This window comes from Macrobrachium nipponense, chromosome 4, assembly GCF_015104395.2.
Source record: "Macrobrachium nipponense isolate FS-2020 chromosome 4, ASM1510439v2, whole genome shotgun sequence".
Lineage (NCBI taxonomy): Eukaryota > Metazoa > Arthropoda > Malacostraca > Decapoda > Palaemonidae > Macrobrachium > Macrobrachium nipponense.
In genome coordinates, this window is record NC_061100.1 from 24,407,982 (window position 1) to 24,433,546 (window position 25,565).

Genomic DNA, 25,565 nt, shown 5'->3' on the forward strand with positions numbered 1-25,565 from the left:
GTGCGTCTTCTCTCCCAGCAGAAAAATTTCAGAAATGGCAGCGACGAAAGGAAACAAGCAAATGTTCATTTATGAGGAGGGTTTAGTGTTAAGATTCCGATTCACTTAAGAAGAATCTTAGTGTTATTTATGAAATGTTCATTTAATGCTTTTCGAATAGTTCCTATTATATTTCTAAGAGAAATTTTAATGAAATTCTTATTAGAGAGAATTAGAGAGAGAGATAGAGAGAGAGAGAGTTAGAGAGAGAGAGAGAGAGAGAGAGAGAGAGAGAGATGAGAGAGAGAGAGAGAGATTAATTTATATTATAATAATTATTGGCGTGAATCAAAATTTTTAACCAATAAATAAAAAGAATAGAATGTTTTTTGCTATTTAATCTCCTTAATTATAATTTTACATTAACTGAACGCACATAGACATAATACCTATATTTTTTATCTTTCTCTGTTTCTATTTATCTAACTATATATATGTATGTATGCATATATATATATATATATATATATATATATATATATATTATATATATATATATATATATATATATATGCATATATATATATATGTATATCGTGCATATGCATATATGGTATTTATATCATTGCGTACAACAGGCTTACTGGAGTTTTAAGGTTATACTGTCTCTTATAACGAAAGAACAGTATTTGTAAGCCTCCACCAAAGTTCAAAGATAGGAACAGCACGTGCGCTTACGGAATTATAGTAATTATTATTTTGTGAATCCCCAAATCCTCCAGAAGGTTCTTTGCACTTAATTCGTGAATGATTCATTGATACTTGTTCCCATCTGGAATGCAGAACGAACATATTCTTGTGGGGTGACCGTAAACTTCTTTAGAAAAAGTATTCTGTATAAATTCGAATCTTGCCTTTCGAAATTCAACTTATTAATAACTGGCTTTGTATGGTTTATCAAAAGGACATAAACCGAAGTATTATCTCATATTGATAAGTGTTATCTAGAGGAAGACTTCATGAAGAAAGAGACTACATATTATGAACTAAAGTTGGAAGTTTTGGAAGGATTAAAAAAATTCTTCTTAGTGAGTTTTATGTGGCTAATTGAGATACCAAAACATACCCGACCTCAGTTTAATCAAATAAACAATAAACAGATTCACTGCCTGAAAGTTAAAGGGAATTGATGAGTAATATTTATTTTGCGAAATCTTGATAGCAGAGAATAAAGCATGACCAATGAAGTATCATTTAGTTAATATGCTTCCAAAAAATGTAAAATGAACACAAATTCATTAAAATCTGTCGTGTTCTAAATAAATACACGAACAAATACCATTACAACAAATACTACTTGTAACCTTGAAAATGGTAAAAACAATAAATAAAAATCAAAAATCAATTTACACAGATTCAGAACATAGCTCTTGACTAAAGTAGTGGACAGAAATAGAAATATGTTAGCCTCAGGGTTAATTGAATGTTAGAGGCCATTTTTTTGCATTTACCATAACAAAGTTACTCCATAAAATTAATTGGTTCACCTGATGAACCAATTTAAAACTTAAATATTCTAGTGAGACATATGACTAATTTAACTAAATCTTATTATTAAGTCATTGCAGAAAGTCAACTATTTTTTTTTCTTCAAATAAGAAAATGATAAAGAAAAACGAAACTGAATTTTAAGCTGGTAAATACTCCTATTAATTTTTCAGTAAACAGCTTGGCTGTGATTTCAGTATAATGGTTAATAATAGACATGGAAATTTCGATGCCGGTTAGATAGGTATCTTATGATTCCTTCTTTATAGCAGTATATAAGAAAATCTGTCATCTGCGAAACTTCATCCTGGGTATAGAAAACTATTTATAGAAGAATGCATTCGAAAAATAAAGTTTTGTATGAGTCTTAATCTGAAAGCATGTATAATTTAGGTGCAGACGTGGGTTATAGTATACTATATACGAGATATAATTACTGTTCGGATGGAAAATCCTTTTCTGAACGCACATGAAAATGCGATCTTTAAGCATGTTTTCGTTGTAAATATTTCCATTTACCGTAAATATGCTAAAAATGCAGATTAAAATCATACTAATTTATACTGTTTCTAAACCTTATCTAATCTAAGAGTAATGAATGAAAATAATACAAATATTCTTTATAGAAAATATATATTTATTATCGGATCTTTTTAGGTCGCATAAAATCAAAAAGAATAAAGGATTGTATTATAATGTAAAACGACGCTCTTTCAAAATAAGGCCAAGGATTATCTACGAAATCCGAATCCTACCAAGCCGGAAGACCCAACAGGGGGTTTGCACACGTGTTCCTCAAGACACCTGTCGTAGCAGCACTTGTCTACGCCTCCGCACTTGCTGTCGTTGGAGCATGTCTGAGGAGGAGCGAAGCTCCTGACAGGTGGGCACTGAGGGCGAACGGGAGGGCATACACCTGGCTTCACGAAGGGAAGGGTGTCAGGCTCATTGTTGCTCTCGCAGCAGTATGCCTGTCCCTCGGGAGTTCGGCACCAACGTCTGCAGGTGTTGGAAACTCCTCCGAATCCTCCTCCAAATCCTGGGCTAATTCCACCTCCAAAACCACCTCCAAATCCTGGATCAACACCACCAAAACCTTGGCTTAATCCTCCAAAGAATCGCTTATTTCCTGCATTTTTATCCTGTGCAAAGGCAACAGCTGTCAGACAGCAGACGATCAGAAGTCTCTGAAAGGAAAGGATAAAATTATCAGAATCACAACTTTTAATAATTTTCGCATCAAGGGAATGAACTTTAAATGTGCTCCAATTTTTTATTTTATTTTCTTTATTTTATTTTTTGAGCCTTAAATCACTGACAACCTTTACAGACTGAACAAGAAATATGTTAAATTGCTGAGATAAGTCGTAGAATAACATCTTTTAAAAATTTTTGTATTTAGTGAATTAACTTTAAATGTGCTTAAATTTTTTTATTTAATTTAATTTGATTTATTTTTTTTAGCCTTAAATCACTGACAACCTTTACAGACTGATCACGAGATATGATAGATTGTTGATATAAATTGTAACTTACCTTCATTTTGCTTATAGCAGAGTCGGATGAGAACTTATTCTTCGTCTTCCCTTGTGAGGACTGAATGCCGTCTGATGCGTTCGCAGTCCTTTATACCTCACAACCGTTCGGTAGTTTCCCCCAGACGTGACTCTCACCCATCGCGGAAAATCCGGACGCCTGAACATCTCTGGCTAATGAGTCATAATATCTGGTTCATTGAGAGCTTGGGAAACAAGATCTACGCTTGCGTGCACAAGGTCCATATCAACTTTGGTCTTGAGCTGATCTGTTATTACGGGTTACTCTATGATCAAGAGCCCACTCTCGAACAAAAATTATCTCATATTTTTTATTCTGTCAATATGGGAAATTTCAGTTAAAAAACACTTAATGTTTGATGCAGGTGATTCGAGTATGCTAGAAAAGGAAAATTCAAGTTCATGATATTCCACTTGGTGTCTAATATAAAACATTCCACACTTCTAAAGCATTTGTAAGACGTAATAAGGTCAGGTTTTTTATATAACGGATAAAAATATGAATTTTATTGTTTAAATGAAATCTCGATAACTTCAGAGGATGAATGTGGAAGACAGAAGTACTAGACCTTTTATGATTCTTGACTGAAATTTAATAGATAAGTAGGGAATCTTCCAATGGTGACCTCCACTGCTCGCATTCATGTTGGGAGTTCATGTTTTGAAATATCAATCTTTATAAAATATCTCTCACTGTTGTTTGTAAACATATACTATCATGATAAGGGTTTAAAAGTTGAATAAACAAATCTGTTTTATGTTAAAGACATTTATATGTGTTTATATATATATACATATATATATATGTTATATATATATATATCTATAATATATATATATACCAATAATATAAATATATATATATACTATATATATATATATATATATATATGATCTTATATATATATTATATATATATGTATATATATTTCATATACTTATATATATTATATTTTGATCTTATATATATATATAATATATATATATATATGTATGTATGTATGTATATATACACCACACGCCCGCACACATATATATAGTATATATGGCAACACATAAAAGGGTTTATCCAAAATAACTTACAGCAGACCGAGTAACTAGGTAAAGCGGTTAACTTTCAAGACTGCGAGAGCGAGAGTGAGCCTTAAGCAGCCGTTATTGGACGAGCGTCAAGCACCATGACAAAAAATTCATGACGTCAAAACGGTGACGTTGACCGAGTAAGAATCTCCATCTAGCACTGCTGGCTGGAAACGGGAGAGCAACTACTCTTCCTTTGGTTGACGCATCATGAGACAACAAGATTGCTTATGAAAGCAATTATTTATTTGGGTGAATTACGCGAGTCCAGAAACATTTACTGATACAGTAATTCTATATGTTCTGTTTACCCTCTCATTTTTTCCGTAAATACTCAAGTTTTCTCTTTTTTTCACTAATCTTTTTCCATGTCATTATATAAGTTAATTCAGGTAATTTTCGAATGTAAATTAAATGAATACATAATGTTACGCAATCATTCCCTCACCATTTTCATTGTTATTTACAGACGTATATATTACGTACAATGTTTATTTTCGTATAAGCCTAATTATGATTAAGCTCGCACATTTTCTATCTCTTTGGAGAAGTTTAATGGAGTAAAAAGCACCAAACAATATTTTTTGGCAAATTTGTGTAAAGTCGACTTCACAAGGGCGATAAATACGGAGCTGTGTCGAAATATTTCCTTAAGGAGGTTTTAAAAAGCAAGAACTGGTTTTACTTGTCTGGTCTCCCTGACATGGGCAATGTTGTGGATTTTATATAACAACGATTTCGGAAGTCGATTTGTCATCTGGAGATTTCCTGCGCGTCACTGAAATCTTGTTTCACAGAAGCTATAGAATAACTGAGTTGGAAAACTTGATTCACAAATGAAGGGAATTCAAGGAATTTCTTATGCAACAGTAAGCAAGTCAATACGCTTTGTCATTAAGCAACATTCATTAAAACATGGATGGATGATAATGCAAGTGAATTATTTAAATAAATTTCTACGTAATGACTCCATTGAACCTTAGCGCTTATGATGTCTGTTCAAGTTGCGTTCTTGGTGGTTTGGGTTACGGTAGATGTAGCTTTAAAAACAATATTAATTGATGGTTTCCCTAATTTCTACCACCCTTATATCTACAACCCAATTTCCATATATTTATTGGGAAAGGATATGTATTTCATACTTACCCTGTCACGGAATAACTTTTAGAAATAATAAGAGACTTTGTATATCATATGAATATTTATTGATGTCTGATATCTTTGGCATTTTCAATAGAAAATAAATAATAGTATTAAAACTGGCAATGGTAATCCTTCAAAGAATGATCAGGATTATCTTCCAAATCCGAATCCTCCAAAGCCGGAAGACCCAACTGGGGGTTTGCACACGTGCTCCTCGAGACACCTGTCGTAGCAGCATTTGTCGATACCTCCGCACTTGCTGTCGTTGGAGCATGTCTGAGGAGGGGCAAAGCTCCTGACTGGTGGGCACTGAGGGCGAACGGGAGGGCATACACCTGGCTTCACGAAGGGAATGGTGTCAGGCTCATTGTTGCTCTCGCAGCAGTATGCCTGTCCCTCGGGAGTTCGGCACCATCGTCTGCAGGTGTTGGAAACTCCTCCGACGCCTCCTCCAAAGCCTGGGTTAACTCCACCTCCAAATCCTGGACCAACACCGCCGAAACCTCCACCAAAGCCTTGATTTAGTCCTCCGAAGAATCTGGTATTACCTTCCTTTTTATCTTGTGGTAAGGCAGCAGCTGCCAGACAGCAGACAAACAAAAGCTGAAGTCCCTGGAAAAAGTAATAAAACAAGGTAAGCTACAAACCTCAAGCGTCTGTTGCTATCATTTGCAATAATCTAATTTAAAGTTCATGATGTTATCTTTAAATTGCCCATGTTTCACCCATAAAGCCATTTCACTAGTAATCCTCAGTAGAATGATAAGTATTGCAGATACTCAAACGGTATAAGAATTATGAAGTTTGTTACACATACCTTCATGTTGATGTTCTTGTGTGGGTTGGATGTGCAGTGCTTCTTCTTCCTATGAGAGGAGTGAGTGCTGATTACTCGAAGCAGAGTCTCTTATATCTCACCAAACGCCGCTGTATAATCCGTATTGTGGGAAGCCCGGTGACTTGGACCTCCAGGCCAAGTGAGTGACTCGCCTCCCGCCATTAGTAGACCGAGAAAGTTGGGAAATCCACTGATACGATATTTATTTATATATATATATATATATATATATATATATATATATATATATATATATATATGTATGTATTTTTTATAGAAGCTAATTTAAGGAAAATACTCCTTGCAGAACGTTCCAGATATCTGATTTTGTTCTCTTGTGTGGTAATAAATCATCAAAAAAGATCTTTACCGAGACAAGATCCTTTTTATCTTAATTTCTTTATTCATATAAAACTTTAGTTATCACATATTTCACGGGTAGGTTAAGAACTTAGTGTTATATCAAAATATGAGAGGCAGATATAAAAAAGGAACTTGAAGAGAATGAACAGATGATCGTTTAAACGTTCGATATATTTTGCAGACATTTGTTTTCGTGTGCTCGTGCGCATAATCGTCAAAGCTCATTATCATACCTGGCAACTGCTGGAACGTTTTGACATTCAAGGAAATACTATTTAGTTACATCCAGCAGGGACTGAATCAAGGTCAGTCTTTTGTTGACGGAAGTTCGCATAAAGGTAATGGACTTTTTAGAGGAGTTTTTGGTTACATTTTTCCCGGATTTGTAGGGTGATTAGGATAAGGAATGACTGTACTGTTGTCGCAGTTTTTAACAGATGAAAAATAATTCATTCTTAGAAGAGATGCATAAGAGATATCTTAACAGATGCTCCATTACCTGTAGAGTATCGCATAAACTTCACACAATTACATGAAACCCCATTGGATCAGTGACTTTTATAAATTATTTGATATTTGATTTTAACTGTTTCTCTTTTCTGTTGGCAGCATTGATCGTCATTCTTGAGCCTAGCTCTGCTCAGATCGACATTTGATTGTCATTAACTTAAGTGCTTTAGTTAGCTGGTTTTAATACAATGTGAGTATATGACGTAATAAAAAAGATGGAATGAATCGTTTTTAGTTATCAATATTTGTAATTTAAATGTTTTGAATGAATTTAAAGAATTATATGTATAGAAATTCATACGAAATAAAGTTCTGATTAAAACTTAGGTCAACATATTTTCTCTCTTTAATTATGTAACCTTTGTGTGTATTTCTATCAGTGCTTGAGAGAGAGAGAGAGAGAGAGAGAGAGAGAGAGAGAGGAGAGAGAGAGAGAGAGAGAGAGAGAGAGAGAGATAAAAGACGCGTACGACGAAGCTTTTCTGCCTAATTATATTCATTACCGACGACTAAGGACAATATTAATGTATGTACAATATGTTAATATCTTTTCCTGGACTCACTTTATAGCATTGTTCTATTAATTTTTGTTCATTTTCATTCGAAAATTAATATAAAAATTGAAAGACGGTAGACAGAGGTACTCTTGAATACCGGTGACTGAAAATATACGTATTGCCCACAGAAGATAAATTTATACTGAATTGATAATATTTACAAACAATAAAATCTAAAACCCAACAGAGATGAATATTCTGTCAATTAATAAAATGGCATTAACATTCGCTTACGACGTACAATAGGCCACCAGTTTACGCATTGCACCTCATTCATGAAAAATCCTAGTGACGTAACCAGCGTGGGAAGAACGAGTTTTGTAAATGCAGTCACAACGATTTTTACTTGGAATCAAGCTATACTGGGGAAGTGCTCGGAAAATCCTCTTCATTTTCCTTCAGATGAAGTTTCTCGACCGCGGAACAGTCATATTTAAGCCAGATAAACAGCTCGAGTTGATACACATCATCTTCAGCTCCCGCTAAAGGAAGACATGGTGAGACTTCTTTCAAGCAATCTCTCTCTCTCTCTCTCTCTCTCTCTCTCTCTCTCTCTCTCTCTCTCTCTCTCTCTCTCTCTCTACTGTGTGATAGGAAAATAACTTATCCAACTGGATCTGTAAATATGTAAAAGCTGACAGTACAAGACATTTTTGTTCTGTAAGGATCATTTGATAACAAAAATGTTTTACATCATCACCATATAATCATATACTGAAAATGTCTCCACACCTTTACCCAGTTCCCTTTAATTAATGGTGTCTATCTGTTGTTCCTCAGGCTCGCTCAATCTTCTTGGTCACCCTAATGGTGGTGCTCGTTGCCTGTTTGGCTGCTGCCTACCCACAGTTTGGTAATCCGGGATTAGGAGGTGCAGATGAATTTGGACAGCCTGGATTTGGCGGTGCTGGATGTAAGTAGCATCTGAAGGACCTCTTTCGAATCATAGGATAAGAATGCATAATACGAACATGAATGACAGATAATGTCAATACTGAGTTTAAGACGGCATCTTATTCTCTTCTTTCTCTTGCAGTAGGTGGAAGTCCTCACACCAACGCCTTCGGTGGTCCCTGCCGTTACTGGAGCCAAGACCCAATCACCAGGAAATACTTCTGCAGCGAAACTCCAGAGCAGACCTTCCCTGGACTCTTCTAAGAATGATAGAAATGGCAGCGACGAAAAGAAACAAGCAAATGTTCATTTATGAAGGGTGTTTAATATCATGATTACGATTCATTGTGATTAAACAGAGCTAATTTTTACAAAATGAGGGCCACATCTTTCAGTGGACGGAGCTAGTAATGCATCGCTTGATCACATATGAAAAATCTCAGTGTTATTTATGAAATGAGACTTAAAGCTTTTCGAATAGTTCCTATTATATTTTAAGAATTTTAATGAAAATTCTTAGTGAGAGAGAGAGAGAGAGAGAGAGAGAGAGCGGTTAATTTATATTACAATAATATTGGCGTGAATCAATTTAACCTTTAAATAAAAGAATAAAATGTTTTTTTTGCTATTCAATCTCCTTAACTATATATCTACATTAATTGAACGCACATAGACATTATACGTATCTTTTTATCTATCGTTCTTACTATTTATCTGACTATATATATATATATATATATATATATATATATATATATATATATATATATATATATATATATATATATAATATATACATCATATATATATATATATATATATATATAGTATATATATATATGTATATACATACATAATATACATACATATATATATACATATATATATATAATATATATATATATATATAATATATATATATATATATATATATATATATATATATATACTTGTACATATATGTAGGCTATATGCATATATGTATATATATCACTGAGTAAAATAGGCTTACTGGAGTTTTAAGGTTATACTGTCTCTTATAACGAAAGAATAGTATTTGTAAGCATCCACCAAAGGACAAAGATGGGAACAGCGTGTCTTATGCTTTTCTCTTCAAGTAAAATCTAGCGTTATAATAAGTTACACCAAAAAACTAACCGACAGTGAATAAGAATTTAGTCATAAGTCGTTCTTTTAGACCTAAGGAATTATAGTAATTATTATTTTGTGAGTCTCAAAATCCTCAGAATCTTCTTTGTACTTAACCTGTGAATGAGTCATTGATACTTGTTCCATCTGGAATGCAGAACGAACATATTCCCGTAGGATGACCATAAACTTCTTTAGAAAAAGCATTCTGTATAAATTTGACTCTTGCCTTTCGAAATGCAACTTATTAATAACTGGCTTTACATGGTTTATCAAAAGGACATAAACCGAAACATTAACTCATTTTGATAAGTGTTATCTAGAGGAAAGTTTCATGAAGAAAGAGACTACATGTCATGAGCTAAAGTTGGAAGTTCTAGAATGATTAAAAATATTCTTCTCAGTGAGTTTTATGTGGCTAGTTGAAGATACCAAAAAATACCTGATCTCAGTTTAATCAAATAAACAATAAACAGAGTCACTGCCTGGAAGTTGAAGGGAACTGATGAGTAATATTTATTTTGTGAAATATTGATAGTAGAGAATAAAGCATGACCAGTGAAGTATCATTTAGTTAATATTTTTCCTAAAAATGTAAAATGAGCACAAATTCATTAAAATCTTTTGTATTCTAAATAAATACACGAACAAATACCATTACAATAACTAAGACTTGTAACCTTGAAAATGGTCAAAATAATAAATAAAAATCAAAGATCAATTTGCACAGATTCAGAAGATAGTTCTTGACAAAAAACTCAGGTTTAGGATCAGCTTTGTTCGAATGTAGTGGACAGAAAATAGAAATATGTTAGCCTCTGGGTTAATTGAGTATTAGAGGCCATTTTTTTGCATTTACCATAACAAAGTTACTCTATAAAAATTAATTGGTTCACCTGATGAATTGAACAACGTATAGGTTTACTATTTATTTATATAAGGGATATAAAGTAAGTGCTGACTTTAGTTTGGCTCTTTCGTTTACTTGTGTTAAAGGGATCCTAGGTTTAGTCTTCATTAGTGAGTGTTTATTTATCCGTTACCTATGAGTGCGATATTTTACTTTGAATTTAAAACTTAAATATTCTAGTGAGACATATGACTAATTTAACTAAATCTTATTACTAAGTCATTGCAGAAAGTCAACTATTTTTTTTCAAACAGGCAAACAATAAAGAAAAACGAAACTGAATTTTAGGCTGGTAAATACTCCTATTAATCTTTCAGTAAACAGCTTGGCTTTGATTTCAGTATAATGGTTAATAATAGACATGGAAATTTCTATGCCGGTTAGATAGGTATCTTATGATTTCTTCTTTATAGCTCTATAAAAAAAATCTGTCATCTGTGAAACTTCATCCTGGGTGTTAGTCACTTCAACCGGAATTTGCTATAGAAAAATATTTATAGAAGAATGCATTCGAAAAATACAATTTTGTATGGGATCTTAATCTGAAAGCTTGTATAATTTAGGTGCAGACGTGGGTTATAGTATACTATATACGAGATATAATTACTGCTCGGATGAAAAATCCTGTTCTGAACGCACATGTAAATATTTCCATTCGCCGTAAAATATGCTAAAAATGCAGATTAGAATCATACTAATTTATACTGGTTCTAAACCTTATCTAATCTAAGAGTAATGAATGAAAATAATGCAAATATTCTTTATAGAAAATAGATATTTATTATCGGATATTTTTAGGTCGCATGAAGTAAAAAAGAATTATGAATAGTATTATAATGCAAAACGAGGCTCTTTCAAAATAAGGCCAAGAATTATCTACGAAATCCGAATCCCCCAAAGCCGGAAGACCCAACAGGGGGTTTGCACACGTGCTCCTCGAGATTCCTGTCGTAGCAACACTTGACACCTCCGCACTTGCTGTCGTTGGAGCAAGTCTGAGGAGGGGCAAAGCTCCTGACGGATGGGCACTGAGGGCGAACGGGAGGGCATACACCTGGCTTCACGAAGGGAATGGTGTCAGGGTCATTGTTGGTCTCGCAGCAGTATGCCTGTCCCTCGGGAGTTCGGCAACAACGTCTACAGGTGTTGGAAACTCCGAATCCTCCTCCAATGCCTGGGTTAACTCCACCTCCAAAACCACCTCCAAATCCTGGATCAACATCACCAAATCCTGGGTTTAATCCTTCAAAGAACCGCTTATTTCCTCCATGATTGTCCTTTGCAATGGCAACAGCTGCCAGACAGCACACGAGCAAAATCCGAAGTCCCTGAAAAGAAAGGAACCAAATAATTAGAAGCAAACCTTTGAAAATTCTTACTATCTCCTAGTTGAACATTACACGTAGTTTAGTTATTTTTTCAATGCTAATTTTCTAGCAATCGGAGGAACATCATAAATATAAAGGAGCATACAACCACACAGACAGACATATATATATAATATATATATATATATATATATATATATATATATATATATATATATATGTATATATATATGTATATATATATATATATATATATATATATATATATATATATATATATATATATATATATATAGGCAGGAGAAGGGCGCAGGAACATATACACATCCATTTGATACATTTATTGTCAACGCGTTTCTTGACCCATGGTCACATCATCAGGACATCTATATAAAAAGGAATCCGAGCACATAATTAACAGAAACATATAAAGCATAAGAAAACTTAAAATGGAAACTAAGTTTAAACTTAAAATACTGAATCACACTTAAATACATTTACACATAAAAACCAAGAAAGCTTAAAATGATCCTTAAAAACTAAATTCAATAAAAGAAAAAATAAAGGTAAAAACGAACTTAAAATGGAGAGCAAGGCGCACCTCTCAAAATGACAGAGACAAACGCACTAAAAGAATACACAAGAACAGAAAAAGAGGGCGGACAAATATAAACAAACAAGCTAGTTATGCTATGAACAGGGGAACAGCCGATGATTGGCAATTTAACGTAGGTACAATTCTCTTTATTAGCAGACTTTCCAAGAGAAGCAGTTCTCCAGGTTCCTTGACTTGGCCAATTATTTTAAAGTTGTCATATTTGATCGATGTCTGCAACTTCTAGCGTGCGATCTTATATTGGAAAGTTCGGGATTAGACAATCTGCAGCCCGTACGATAACTCACGCCCATGTGAGAATCGGCCCTGACCTTGAGGAGACGCCGAGTCGAACCAACGTAATTCCCGGAACTACATCCGGGGCACTTGTACTCATATACGCCCGCCCGACGTCATCAAAGGACAGAGCCGATCCTTGAAGGGAAACAAAGAGCCAATAGTTTTAGGATTTTTGGCAATTAATTTTATATTTAGAGCACCAATATGATTTTCAATAATTTTAGCACACTGCTTGGCAAAAAAAGTTTTGATTGCTGGGTAAAAAAAACAAAAGGCTTGCGTATATAGTAAGTTTAGGTACGTTACATTTAGGTGTTGAAGGGTGCAAAGTTTTTTATCAAGAACTTTCTTAATAACCTTCAGTACTAGATGGGCAGGGAAACTGTTGTTACGGAAGTAGTGCTTAAGGAAGAGAATTTCAGAATGAAAAGAGAGCCAATTAGAAGTTAGAGATAGAGCCCGATGTACCAAGGTATGCACAGAATTAATTTAAAATTTAATAAAGCAAAAACTATAAAAATTGGAGCCGAGTCCGGTGAATGTACTTTTTCCTAAAAATGGTCGTGTTAAAATGATCATTGTCCTTAGTAACTAAAACATCAAGGAAAGCCAACTTAACCGTCTTGTTCTTTTTCAATAGTAAAATTAATATTATTATGGAAGTTGTTGGCTAGGTTTAGGAATCTGTCAGCATCATATCATTTTTTCAATAGAACGAATGTGTCGTCTATATACCTGCGTACAATAAGGGACAGAAGGACAAGGGGCACTCCTCCATTACTTGCTCCTCCAGGGAACACATGAAAATGTTGGCAAAGGTGGGGCCGAGGGGAGACCCCATCGCCATCCCATCGATCGTTTAAAAGCTGGTTACTAAAAACAAAGGCCGTGTCCAGCACGGCTAATTCTAAAGTGTTTTAAAAGATTTCATAATTAAAATTACAATATATAAAGTCAGGTGTAGGGAACAATTGGTTCAAAATAAGATCAATGGTCTCCCTCACAGGAACGTTGGTAAAGAGGGATTCTACATCTAAACTGACCATATACAAATCTGAGTCTTGTGAGAGGATCTTAGTTTTAAAATCTTCGGAGTTTCTTAGGGTATATTCATTCCGGGTCAACGGCTCCAATAAAGGTACCAGAAACTTAGCAAGCTTGTAGTTGGGCGTATTGATGAGGCTAGGATAGGGCGGAGGGGAACCCCTTGTTTGTGGATCTTAGGCAGGCCGTACAGGATACCAAAGGAGGACCCGCTGGAAAAAAGATCATCATAAGTTTTCTCATTTATTATTCCTTAAGCTTGCTAAGTTTCTGGTACCTTTATCGGAGCCGTTGACCCGGAATGAATATACCTAAGAAACTCCGAAGATTTTAAAACTAAGATCCTCTCACAGACTCAGATTTGTATATGGTCAGTTTAGATGTAGAATCCCTCTTTACTAACGTTCCTGTGAGGGAGACCATTGATCTTATTTTAACCAAATGTTCCCTACACCTGACTTTATATATTGTAATTTTAATTATGAATCTTTTAAAACACTTTTAGTTAATTAGCCGTGCTGGACACGGCCTTTGTTTTTAGTAACCAGCTTTTTAAACAGATCGATGGGATGGCGATGGGGTCTCCCCTCTGGCCCCACCTTTGCCAACATTTTCATGTGTTCCCTGGAGGAGCAAGTAATGGAGGAGTGCCCCTTGTCCTTCTGTCCCTTATTTTACGCCAGGTATATAGACGACACATTCGTTCTATTGAAAAATGAATATGATGCTGACAGATTCCTAAACCTAGCCAACAACTTCCATAATAATATTAATTTTACTATTGAAAAAAAAACAAGACGGTAAGTTGGCTTTCCTTGATGTTTTAGTTACTAAGGACAATGATCATTTTAACACGACCATTTTTAGGAAAAGTACATTCACCGGACTCGGCTCCAATTTTTATAGTTTTTGCTTTATTAATTTTAAAATTAATTCTGTGTATACCTTGGTACATCGGGCTCTATCTCTAACTTCTAATTGGCTCTCTTTTCATTCTGAAATTCTCTTCCTTAAGCACTACTTCCGTAACAACTGTTTCCCTGCCCATCTAGTACTGAAGGTTATTAAGAAAGTTCTTGATAAAAAACTTGCACCCTTAACACCTAAATGTAACGTACCTAAACTTACTATATACGCAAGCTTTTGTTTTTTACCCAGCAATCAAAACTTTGCCAAGCAGTGTGCTAAAATTATTGAAAATCATATTGGTGCTCTAAATATAAAATTAATTCCAAAAAAATCCTAAAACTATTGGCTCTTTGTTTCCCTTCAAGGATCGGCTCTGTCCTTTGATGACGTCGGGCGTCGTATATGAGTACAAGTGCCCCGGATGTAGTTCCGGGAATTACGTTGGTTCGACTCGGCGTCTCCTCAAGGTCAGGGCCGATTCTCACATGGGCGTGAGTTATCGTACGGGCTGCAGATTGTCTAATCCCGAACTTTCCAATATAAGATCGCACGCTAGAAGTTGCAAGACATCGATCAAATATGACAACTTTAAAATAATTGGCCAAGTCAAGGAAACCTGGAGAACTGCTTCTCTTGGAAAGTCTGCTAATAAAGAGAATTGTACCTACGTTAAATTGCCAATCATCGGCTGTTCCCTGTTCATAGCATAACTAGCTTGTTTGTTTATATTTGTCCGCCCTATTTTTCTGTTCTTGTGTATTCTTTTAGTGCGTTTTGTCTCTGTCATTTTGAGAGGTGCGCCTTGCTCTCCATTTTAAGTTCGTTTTTACCTTTATTTTTTCTTTTATTGAATTTAGTTTTTTAAGGATCATTTTAAGCTTTCTTGGTTTTTAATGTGTAAATGTATTTAAGTGTGATTCAGTATTTACGTTTAACTTAGTTTCCATTTTAAGTTTTCTTTATATGCTTTTATATGTTTCTGTTAATTATGTGCTCGGATTCCTTTTTATATAGATGTCCTGATGATGTGACCATGGGTCAAGAAACGCGTTGACAATAAAATGTATCAAATGGATGTGTATATGTTCCTGCGCCCTTCTCCTGCCTTACTATAGTACCCTTTGATGTGTGGATTATATATAATATATATATGTATATATATATATATATATATATATATATATATATATATAATATATATAATATATGTGTGTGTGTGTGTGTGTGTGTGTGTGTGTGTGTGTGTGTGTGTGTGTGTGTGTGTGTGTCATGGATAAGTTGCCAGACTCTTCTACAAAGTTATCAGTGTCATAAATTTAACTTCTGAAACCAAATCATTTGAAATGTCTCCATGTCACGCCAATGATTTCCGAACCAGAAAGGAAGCTAAACAATGATGCATTTGAAGATTTGAAGGTTATTCCATTTATCACCAAGAAAATAGTTTCCTATGATAACTTCCGTGTCACACATTTATAGTAGGAAATTCTTTATTACATTTAATTCAAGCGTAAATATTCTTCGGTAACTATAACATTCAAGTATAACGATGCATAAACCCTAAATCAATGAGTTGGTTAGTATCAAGTGCACAAGTAGTTCTGAAAATAGAAACAGTGATAAATTGACTAATATAAGAAACTGTAATACCTGCAACGATAACACAAAAAAAATTGATAAAACATTGAGATTAAACACTAAAAGAAACTAGTTATTTAATATATTAAAAGAGTTTTGTAGACTTTGCATTTTCAAGTAAGATATGCGATGATAAGTCAAACATTACTACTACTACTACTACTACTACTACTACTACTAATAATAATAATAATAATAATAATAATAATAATAATAATAATAATAATAATAATAATAATAATAATAATAATAATAATAATAATAATAAAGAAGTTAGAAATTAAGCCAATGGTTCATGCTTTTCAGTAAATATATATAACTAATCCATAACAGCTTACAAGGATAATGTTATATAAACGTGCACTGCCCAATTTCCTCAAGTTTTTCAGATAATTTTTTCAGTGGTCATTACATCACATTTGGAACCAGTTTTATATGGTACCACCAACATTAAATTTTCGATCAATGAAAATATATCGTTTTCAATAATACAGAAGTAAGTTTAAAAATAATAATGTAATGTATGAGGAATTTTAATAATATGAAGTAAAGGTAAATTACATGTCATTGCTTTCAAGATAGGAGAAAAAAAGCTTTTCTAGGGACTTTATTCGATCAAAATTAGATTTGCAAATCAGTTCCAGCTTTGACAGTAAAATAGGTCAACAAATTCACCTCGTCTCGACCAAGTACTCGAAACCTTTCAAAGAGAAATTTGTTATCTATTGATAATTAAAGACACATACACAACAACAAAATAAAAAAAAAAAAACACGCCTATAGGTCCATGTGCGCGAGTGTGGACTTTCCAGTCATCGCTGGAACTCTGGAACTTACCCAGTTACAAGTTTTCTTGTACCCTAAATGCTCAGAGAACGTTCCGACTCCAGCAAATGAGAGAGCGTAAAATCCATGACGACAGTTGATGACGTCACATTGATGACGCAATGTCTAGGAAGCTGAATGGTAAACCTTCCATTAACTAGACAGGATCCACTTATGTGCTGAAGAAATGATTGATTTCAATACCGATGATGAGTACTGGATAGTGTTGCAACATCGTTATAAATATATATATATATATATATATAATATATATATATATATATATATATATGTGTGTGTGTGTGTGTGTGTGTGTGTGTGTGTGTGATATATATATATATATATATATATATATATATATATATATATATATATATAACAAGTGTTAAGTGAATTCGATATCTAGAGGGCATTTGTATCTTAATGCTTGTAGCGTAAGATTCACAGTTACGTCAGGGACGAAAACTTTCATAAATGGCCATATAAATATTACAAACTTAGAAGTTGTTTATCATAGCGGACATAGGTTAGTTCTTATGCAAAGAAATGACTCTAAATTAGACGAAAAAATTTACATTAGATTCAAAAATAATATATATCTTCCTTGTCAGCCGAATGATGCTCTGCATCAAATCCAAACATATAGGTGTGAGGTATACCAATGTTAAAGTGAATATTCATCAAGTATTTGAGGATCAGTATCAGATTTCTTTAGTATAAAAAGTCAAGTATGCATTTAACAAAACAATATATACAATATATATAATATATATTATATATATATATATATATATATATATATATACAAATATATATAATGTGTGTGTGTGTGCGTGACCGCATAAAAGTATGTATATATGTATGTACGTGTATATATATGAATAATTAAAATTTATTTTGAATAGAGTTGCTTTTTATAAGAGGAATTTTACATATTACTTTTTACAGATATTTGTTACATTATTTGCATAGAAGTTGTGCAATTAATGTTCATCATGAAACATTTTGGAATCGCACAGAGATTCTGGCCATAATCAATGATAGACATTAAGAGTAAGAGCATCTCAATTAAAAAGAATTTATTCTATGCCATAATCCAGAAAAAGAAGAATTCTCACACAGGATAAGAAAAGAGGATTCGCGCAGAGCCTCTCGTCCGGACCAATCCCAGCCACGTAACTTGTGGAGGAGAAACGAGTTTTTGCTTTGCCTGGAAAGAATGTGTTCTCGGGGAACTGCCTGGAATCTACGCTTTTCATCTGACTCAAGCATTTGATCAGCTTATTTCCACTTATATATAATCCTGAATGACAGCAGGTGACATATACTTCATCCTCAGCCCTCGCTAAAGAAAGACATGGTGAGTTTATATCCAGATATCTCTCTCTCTCTCTCTCTCTCTCTCTCTCTCTCTCTCTCTCTCTCTCTCTTGCACACTGATTCGCCTTTATAAATGTGTTTTTGCACAAGAATAAACATAATCTGGTAATTTTTTCAAATGAATGACAATTTACAATAATTTGAACAATTTCAAATGAGAAAACTTAATCTTTCATATATACATATAATACTTCTAACCGATAAGGATTATTTCAACTTATATCCATTGAATCTGCGAAGGCAATAGCAAAGGACTGCCATCATTATAACATAAATAAAGTTCCTTCCGCCCTTTCGTCAAAATCTCCATAACTAATACTTTTCACCCTTTGATCCCCACAGGCCCGTTCAACTCTTTTGGTTGCCCTAATGGTGGTGCTCGTTGCCTGTTTGGCTGCTGCATACCCACAGTTTGGTAATCTTGGATTAGGAGGAGGAGCAGGATTTGGACAGCCAGGATTCGGCGGTGCTGGAAGTAAGTAGCTTCCTTAGGAAGGCTATCGCATTATATACTGGTTCATAAAGAATGAGAAAAGTTGGCACATAGGTTTAGTATATGCTATGTTTAAGATTTTGTAGCCCTAATTCTGTTCCCTCACCTGCAGTTGGTGGAAGCCCTTACACCAACGCATTCGGGGGTCCCTGCCGTTATTGGAACCAAGATCCAATCACTAGGAAATACTTCTGTACTGAAACCCCCGACAAGACCTTCCCTGGACTCTTCTAAAGGAAGAAACTTATTTTCAAACTAAAGAATAAGAAGGAAAGCAGTAAAAATAAAGAAAAAAATAACTACAAGCTGATAAATCCCGAATTCGGAAAAAAGTGTCAATATTTATCGAATTCAAATTCATATGAAAGATGAAGAAATATTAAAGATTTAATATATTCCTTTATCTATTGTGTAACTTTGATCAGTGTTATTTGTGAGATGGGAACTAACTGCCGTTCTATAAAGTACCTGTTGTAATTTAAGAGATTTAAATGAAAAACAAGTAATCAGAGAGAGAGAGAGAGAGAGAGAGAGAGAGAGAGAGAGAGAGAGAGAGAGAGAGAGAGAGAGAATAATTTATATCAAAATGAACGTTTGCATAAGTACACTTTATTTTGCTAAAATAAATGTATATTGATATTTATCTTAATTAACTGTCCTTACAATTATAATGAGCTTAAGAAAACTTTACACATATCATAGAAGAATAGGAATATATATATATATATATATATATATATATATATATATATATATATATATATATATATATATATATAAGCAAACTATACGCAAATTAGGGAGGAATATTAATATAATTATATATACACATGAATGTATTTATTCATATAAATATATGTATATATATATACACTTACACACTTATGCATATACATATATATGTATATATATGCATATATATATGAATGTATGTATGTATCTGTTAGTTAGTTTGAGAGAATGTTTATTTAGCTTTTAATTCAACAGGAAGAAAAGAGTAGCAGCCACATACCTAATCACCTCATTTGAAAATTTATACCATCGTCGCAAAAGGATAAAGAAAAAAGTTCCTTAAAGAGGTTAAGAAATGCGATACAGCGTTCATCATTCTCATCATTCGTGTTCTGAAATGTGATAAGAGGAAATAGAAGTAGTTACTGTAAAGTAAACATGCAAGACTGAAAAAATATATAGAAATTATATTGGAGATTTTGAAGCGTTTTAGATAAGTATCTTATGTTTCTCATTTTTTACGACTTAGAGGGGGTTTTTCTTTCTCTAGTAAAATCAAAATAACATTTTAAATGATAATCGGTTCCAGTGTATATGTATGTGTACGTGCATGCGTGTATGTGTGTATGTTTGCATGCGTAGAGAAAAAGAGTTATCCTTATGTCAAGCGTAATTCTTAATTTCAAATACATTGAAGAACACGAAATTCTATCTATGTTGCCTACAAGCAAGTGCAGTTGAATATTTACTATAAATTGGCATCGAAAAGCGATTAATATAAAAAATAAACTAATTTCACTAGGATATAGATTTCTGGGTATTTAAAAAGATATAGCATATATTATATCTTTCCAGCAACCTTAGCTGGCCATTTTATTCTCTGATTAAAAAATAGCAGTCAAGCACAAATTGTTTGTCTTACTTTGAAATCCTTAATTGCTTGACTTAAATCAAGAGATTCATTCAAACCATTGAGATATAATTTGTAATTGTGCCTTGCTAATTTGTTAAAGACTTTTGTATGAATGTTTACGAACACGTATCGTACATAGTTAACATCCTATAAAGCCTTTATATAATTTTTTCTTTTTATAAAACAGTATCTAAAATTCTTTTATATGCAAGCAGAGATGACATACCCCCAGTTTACAAGAAAGAGAGCTGCAACTAAAATATGATTTTAGATGGAGAGGAAAGATTGTCTAGGTGTTGATGCTTAAAAATGTAAATTTGCTCAATAGCTTCGACCTGCTTGTGCCGTTTTGTTCAGGTCTTTGTCAGATTTCGTTTATGCACATTTGCTTTTTATTGTATCTTGAATATTGTCTGTAATTAGTCAAAGAAGGAAAGAGCAATGTCTTACAGTGCAGTAAAGAATGCATACATGCTCTCCATATTATAATTACTTCAGCTGATGGTTTGATAGTTATTTCTCAATACCCAAGAAACCTTTTCTTCCCAACCATTACACCGAGAGAATCGTGTTTAGTTCTGTCTTATTTGCTTGTTTTTGATCTTCAGAAAATAGTTTCAAACATAAAGGAACAATTTCATTTAAAGTTTTGGTCCAAAGTAATTACAACTGGAAATACCATTAGATAAATTGGACCTCCTCCTTTTATGCAATAATTCACTTCTTTTAAGGCCCCATCTTGAATATCCTAGCTTATATCAAAATGCAAAAAGAAAATTTATTTAAATGTTTCAGATTTACATTTCTTAAATGTTCATCTCGTCAAAGGATATATTGGTGAAATGATTAAAAATACTGTATCTAAAATAAATATTTATTTATATTTGATATCTGTGGTACTTATAAATCTAAAACAAAGTATTATTTTGTAATTCGTAAAGATGCTCATTCAATGGACTGTCAGGGATTATCTTCCAAAACCCAATCCACCGAAGCCGGAAGACCCAATAGGGGGTTTGCACACGTGCTCCTCAAGACACCTGTCGTAGCAGCACTTGTCTACGCCTCCGCACTTGCTGTCGTTGGAGCATGTCTGAGGAGGAGCGAAGCTCCTGACGGGTGGGCACTGAGGGCGAACGGGAGGGCATACACCTGGCTTCACGAAGGGAAGGGTGTCAGGCTCATTGTTGGTCTCGCAGCAGTATGCCTGTCCCTCGGGAGTTCGGCACCAACGTCTGCAGGTGTTGGAAACTCCTCCGAATCCTCCTCCAAATCCTGGGCTAATTCCACCTCCAAAACCACCTCCAAATCCTGGATCAACACCACCAAAACCTTGGCTTAATCCTCCAAAGAATCGCTTATTTCCTGCATTTTTATCCTGTGCAAAGGCAACAGCTGTCAGACAGCAGACGATCAGAAGTCCCTGAAAGGAAAGGAAAGAATTATTAGAATCACAACTTTTAATAATTTTCGCATCAAGTGAATGAACTTTAAATGTGCTCCAATTTTTTATTTCATTTTCTTTATTTTATTTTTTGAGCCTTAAATCCCTGACAATCTTTACAGACTGAACAAGAAATATGTTAAATTGCTAAGATAAGTCGAAGAATAACATCTTTTAAAAATTTTCGTATTTAGTGAATGAACTTTAAATGTGCTTCAATTTTTTATTTAATTTAATTTGATTTAATTTTTTTAGCCTTAAATCACTGACAACCTTTACAGACTGATCAAGATATATGATAGATTGTTGATATAAATTGCAACTTACCTTCATTTTGCTTATAGCAGAGTCGGATGAGAACTTATTCTTCGTCTTCCCTTGTGAGGACTGAATGCCGTCTGATGTGTTCGCAGTCCTTTATACCTCACAACCGTGTTCGGTAGTTTCCCCCAGACGTGACTCTCACCCATCGCGGAAAATCCGGACGCCTGAACATCTCTGGCTAATGAGTCATAATATCTGGTTCATTGAGAGCTTGGGAAACAAGATCTACGCTTGCGTGCACAAGGTCCATATCAACTTTGGTCTTGAGCTGATCTGTTATTACGGGTTACTCTATGATCAAGAGCCCACGCTGGCATTAGGCCAGCTAATCTCGAACAAAAATTATCTCATATTTTTTATTCTGTCAATATGGGGAAATTTCAGTTAAACACTTAATGTTTGATGCAGTGATTCGAGTATGCTAGAAAAGGAAAATTCAAGTTAATGATATTCCACTTGTGTCTTTATATAAAACACTCCACACTTCTAAAGCATTTGTAGGACGTAATAAGGTCAGGTTTTTTATATAACAGATAAAAATTTGAATTTTATTGCTTAAATGAAATCTCGATAACTTCAGAGGATGGAAGGTGGAAGACAGAAGTACTAGACCTTTTATGATTCTTGACTGAAATTTAATAGATAAGTAGGGAATCTTCCAATGGTGACCTCCACTTTTCGCATTCAAGTTGGGAGTTCATGTTTTGAAATATCAATCTTTATAAAATATCTCTCACTGTTGTTTGTAAACATACTATCATGATAAGGGTTTAAAAGTTGAATAAACAAATCTGTTTATGTTAAAGACATTTGTATATATATATATATATATATATATATATATATATGATATATCTATTATTAATATATATATATATATATATATATATATATATGTATGTGTATATATATATATGTATATATATATATATATATATATATATATACATACATACATACATACATACATAAATACATATATATATATATATATATATATATATATATATATATATATATATGTGTGTGTGTGTGTGTGTGTGTGTGTGTGTGTATGTATATATACATCACACGCCCGCACACATAGTATATATGGCTACACATAAATGGGTTTATTCAAAATAACTTACAGCAGACCGAGTAACTAGGTAAAGCGGTTAACTTTCAAGACTGCGAGAGCGAGAGTGAGCCTTAAGCAGCCGCTATTGGACGAGCGTCAAGCCCATGACAAAAAATTCATGACGTCAAAACGGTGACGTTGACCGAGTAAGAATCTCCATCTAGCAGCACTTTTGCCTGGAGACGGGAGAGCAACTACTCTTCCAGAAACAGAGTACAGAAACATTTACTGATACTGTAATTCTATATGTTCTGTTTGCCCTCTAATTTTTTCCGTAAATATTCAAGTTTTCTCTTTTTTTCACTAATTTTTTCCATGTCATTATATAAGTTAATTCAAGTAATTTTCGAATGAAAATTAAATGAATACATAATGTTACTCAATCATTCCCTCACCATTTTCATTGTTATTTACAGATCTCTTTGGAGTAGTTTAATTTAGTAAAAAGCACAAAACAATATTTTTTGGTAAATTTGTGTAAAGTCGACTTCACAAGGGCGCTAAATACGGAGCTTCTTAGGTAATCCATGAGAGCTGTGCCGAAATATTTCCTTAAGGAGGTTTTAAAAAGCAAGAACTGGTTTTACTTGTCTGGTCTCCCAGACATGGGCAATGTTGTGGATGTTATATAACAACGATTTCGGAAGTCGATTTGTCATCTGGTGATTTCCTGCACGTCACTGAAATCTTGTTTTACAGAAGCTATAGAATAACTGAGTTGGAAAACTTGATTCACAAATGAAGGGAATTCAAAAAATTTCTTATGCAACAGTAAACAAGTCAATACGCTTTGTCATTAAGCAACATTCATTAAAACATGTATGGATGATAATGCAAGTGAATTATTTAAATAAATTTCTAAGTAATGGCTCCATTGAACCTTAACGCTATGATGTCTGTTCAAGTTGCGTTCTTGGTGGTTTGGGTTACGGTAGATGTAGCTTTAAAAATAATATTAATTGATGGTTTCCCTAATTTCTACCATCTTCATATCTACAACCCAATTTCCATATATTTATTGGGAAAGGATATGTATTTCATACTTACCCTATCAAGGAATAACTTTTAGAAATAATAAAAGACTTTGTGTATATCATATGAATATTTTTTAATGTCTGATATCTTTGGCATTTTCAATAGAAAATAAATAATAGTATTATAACTAGCAATGGTAATCTTTCAAAGATTGGTCAGGATTATCTTCCAAATCCGAATCCTCCAAAGCCGGAAGACCCAACTGGGGGTTTGCACACGTGCTCCTCAAGACACCTGTCATAACAGCACTTGTCTACGCCTCCGCACTTGCTGTCGTTGGAGCATGTCTGCGGAGGAGCGAAGCTCCTGACGGGTGGGCACTGAGGGCGAACGGGAGGGCATACACCTGGCTTCACGAAGGGAATGGTGTCAGGCTCATTGTTGCTCTCGCAGCAGTATGCTTGTCCCTCGGGAGTTCGGCACCAACGTCTGCAGGTGTTGGAAACTCCTCCGACGCCTCCTCCAAAGCCTGGGTTAATTCCACCTCCAAATCCTGGATCAACACCACCAAAACCTTGATTTAGTCCTCCAATGAATCTCTTATTTCCTCCATTTTTATCTTGCGCAAAGGCAACAGCTGTCAAGCAGCAGACGACTAAAAGTCCCTGAAAAGAACGCAAACAAAATTTATGTAAATCTTCAAGATTTTGTACTATTATCTGAATGAACACTACAAGTGTTTCATTTTTTATAGTTGCAGTTTTTGAGTATTAAGAGAATCATCATAGTTATACTTGAACTTCGGATCACTAATAACCATTACGCATAATCTAAAGATAAGGATGGGACAAGTTCTGTAACTCACCTTCATGTTGCCTATAGCGGAGCTGAATGAGTTGTGACTCTTCTTTCCTTATGAGGAGTGAATGCTGTCAGCTGGTTTCACAGTCCTTTATACCTCACAATCGCAATCGGTATTTTCCCAGAGGTGACTCTCACGAAACGCGGGAAGCCCGGG

The 25,565-nt window shown here is 34.0% G+C and overlaps 5 protein-coding genes across 5 annotated transcripts; all 5 read right to left on the bottom strand.

Annotated features, from left to right (window-relative positions):
• Positions 1-2,143: 2,143 nt before the first annotated feature.
• LOC135211589 (uncharacterized) lies at positions 2,144-3,304 on the bottom strand. The gene is made up of 2 exons (XM_064244882.1): positions 3,064-3,304; positions 2,144-2,714 (listed from the first exon to the last, which is right to left on the bottom strand). Exons 1-2 carry the CDS (start codon positions 3,067-3,069, stop codon positions 2,259-2,261), a joined length of 462 nt encoding a protein of 153 aa, XP_064100952.1. The 5' UTR covers positions 3,070-3,304; the 3' UTR covers positions 2,144-2,258.
• A 2,053-nt stretch (positions 3,305-5,357) lies between these two features.
• Positions 5,358-6,254, bottom strand: LOC135211590 (small cysteine and glycine repeat-containing protein 2-like). The gene is made up of 2 exons (XM_064244883.1): positions 6,124-6,254; positions 5,358-5,918 (listed from the first exon to the last, which is right to left on the bottom strand). The coding sequence occupies exons 1-2, from the start codon at positions 6,127-6,129 to the stop codon at positions 5,457-5,459; spliced, it is 468 nt and encodes a 155-aa protein (XP_064100953.1). The 5' UTR covers positions 6,130-6,254; the 3' UTR covers positions 5,358-5,456.
• A 5,145-nt stretch (positions 6,255-11,399) lies between these two features.
• LOC135211304 (uncharacterized) lies at positions 11,400-13,591 on the bottom strand. Its single transcript, XM_064244621.1, has 2 exons — positions 13,532-13,591; positions 11,400-11,855 (listed from the first exon to the last, which is right to left on the bottom strand). Exons 1-2 carry the CDS (start codon positions 13,589-13,591, stop codon positions 11,400-11,402), a joined length of 516 nt encoding a protein of 171 aa, XP_064100691.1.
• A 7,953-nt stretch (positions 13,592-21,544) lies between these two features.
• LOC135211591 (uncharacterized) lies at positions 21,545-22,597 on the bottom strand. Its single transcript, XM_064244884.1, has 2 exons — positions 22,456-22,597; positions 21,545-22,107 (listed from the first exon to the last, which is right to left on the bottom strand). The coding sequence occupies exons 1-2, from the start codon at positions 22,459-22,461 to the stop codon at positions 21,652-21,654; spliced, it is 462 nt and encodes a 153-aa protein (XP_064100954.1). The 5' UTR covers positions 22,462-22,597; the 3' UTR covers positions 21,545-21,651.
• Positions 22,598-24,665: 2,068 nt separating this feature from the next.
• Positions 24,666-25,565, bottom strand: LOC135211592 (uncharacterized). The gene is made up of 2 exons (XM_064244885.1): positions 25,413-25,565; positions 24,666-25,212 (listed from the first exon to the last, which is right to left on the bottom strand). The coding sequence occupies exons 1-2, from the start codon at positions 25,416-25,418 to the stop codon at positions 24,769-24,771; spliced, it is 450 nt and encodes a 149-aa protein (XP_064100955.1). The 5' UTR covers positions 25,419-25,565; the 3' UTR covers positions 24,666-24,768.

Bases quoted from the DNA above. Each gene is read 5' to 3' on its own strand.
- LOC135211304 (XM_064244621.1), bottom strand. From the start codon at position 13,591: ATGGGGTCTCCCCTCGGCCCCACCTTTGCCAACATTTTCATGTGTTCC. The intron at 11,856-13,531 runs GTAATGGAGGAG...CTTTCTTTTCAG, and splicing joins TGTGTTCCCTGGAGGAGCAA to GGACTTCGGATTTTGCTCGT.